The sequence below is a fragment of the Arachis ipaensis genome, chromosome B10 (assembly GCF_000816755.2).
Source record: "Arachis ipaensis cultivar K30076 chromosome B10, Araip1.1, whole genome shotgun sequence".
In the NCBI taxonomy this organism is placed as follows: domain Eukaryota; kingdom Viridiplantae; phylum Streptophyta; class Magnoliopsida; order Fabales; family Fabaceae; genus Arachis; species Arachis ipaensis.
The window spans coordinates 628,678-630,446 of record NC_029794.2 but is presented as its reverse complement, the minus strand read 5'-3'; the positions used below and the strand labels follow the sequence as shown (position 1 = coordinate 630,446).

Below are 1,769 nucleotides of genomic sequence, written 5' to 3'. Positions count from 1 at the left end.
TTTGAATAAATATATAATTATTTAATATAATTAATTATTATAATTATTAATAAATTAAATACAATTTAATTATTTAATGTAATTATTTAATTAATTATTATTTAAATAATTTTATTAGATAATTAATATAAATTAAATTAAATAAAAATATAATTATTTAATATAAATATTTATTAATTATAAATTTATATGATTATTTATTTTTATAATAACTTGTCACGTAACAAATTATTATTAGATGATGAAAGTATAGCAAATTATTATTGGATGATGAAAATCTCTGCTTAGAGGACTCTCTTCTCTTGAAAAGCACGCTGGAAGTCTCCTTTTTTCTTCTCCAATGGTTGGACTCCACTGCACTCATCACCTCATTACCATCATACACACATGTCACTTTCTTCTTCTTCTCAAGCACCTCCCACTCATCCATACGATGTCTTCATCAGCTTCAGAGGGGAAGACACGCGCAAAGGATTCCTCAGCCATCTTCAAGCCGCTCTCCGCCAAAACCAAATCCAAACATTCAGAGACGATGACGGCATGGACAAAGGAGGTCTCATCTGGGACGAACTTCTTCACGCCATCAGAAACGCAAACTTGTATCTTGTTATCTTCTCCAAAAACTATGCATCCTCTAGGTGGTGCTTGAAAGAGCTGGTGGAGATCATGGAACGCAAGAACAATAACAATGTAGTGATTCCAGTGTTCTACAGAATAGAGCCCACACATGTTCGCAAGCAGAGTGGAAGTTACCGCAGCGCTTTTGATAAGCATGAGAGATCTTCGGAGGATCGTTGCCATGTGCAACAATGGAGGACTGCACTCACTCATGCTGCCAATCTTTCTGGAATCACCTTTGATGATCACAGGTAATATGACCTTGTTTTGCTGAATTTGTAAAAAAAGATATTTTTATTTTTTTAGTATTTTTATTTTTACTATTAGAAATTTGCCAAACACATTAAAAAATAAGAAAAAAAGGTAGAAACTCAGGTACAGTTGACTTCACGTGAAGTTGATATTGAGAGCCGTTAAATAATTTAATTGATTTGACTAAATTTTCATCTAAGGACTCTCAGATATCAATTTCACGTGAAGTCTACTTCACTTGAGTTTTCACCAAAAAAAGATTTTTTTTAGTGAAAAAAGATCTTTTTTTTTTTATCAAAATAATGGCGCACAAACAAGCACTTATAATAATAATATTCGATTTAATCTCAAAATGTCAAAAAAAATGTTAAGCTTAATTTATTTTAGATTTTTAATACATGATTGTTTAAAAATCTAAAAATGTGAATTTAGTGTGCAAGTAATTAATATTTAGCCAATTAATATTATTATTTTGCTCATACTCATAATTAATGATGATGATGATGATAAATTGATATCTTAGATAGTGTTGATTGATTGTCAATGGACAATGGATAACATCAAATAAATTTCAAATGACAATAATATGTCATTGTGAGTGTGACACATTCTAAGTTTCTACATGTCATTTATCATAATTATTCATGAAAATTATATTATTAACAAAAAATTACCAATCTTTTTCATATAAATTTCTTAAATAGATCATGCTTTTAAAATATAACAAACGAACTTTCGTTTATTTATAAATAAATTTTTTGGTAACATTGTTTTTAAAGGTAATTTTAATACTAAAAATAACCTTAAATGAGTTTCGATTGGTGATGAATTAATTTTTGACTTCTCGAATACCATGAAAAAAGAAAAAAAAAAATAAATTGAGAAAGTGTTTTTTTTTT

The 1,769-nt window shown here is 28.2% G+C and overlaps 1 protein-coding gene across 1 annotated transcript; it reads left to right on the top strand.

Annotated features, from left to right (window-relative positions):
• Positions 279 to 873, top strand: LOC107619868 (TMV resistance protein N-like). The gene has a single exon (XM_016322106.2). It carries the CDS (start codon positions 388 to 390, stop codon positions 871 to 873), a length of 486 nt encoding a protein of 161 aa, XP_016177592.1. The 5' UTR covers positions 279 to 387.

Excerpts from the sequence above, each read along its gene's own strand:
- LOC107619868 (XM_016322106.2), top strand. The coding sequence starts at position 388 with ATGTCACTTTCTTCTTCTTCTCAAGCACCTCCCACTCATCCATACGAT.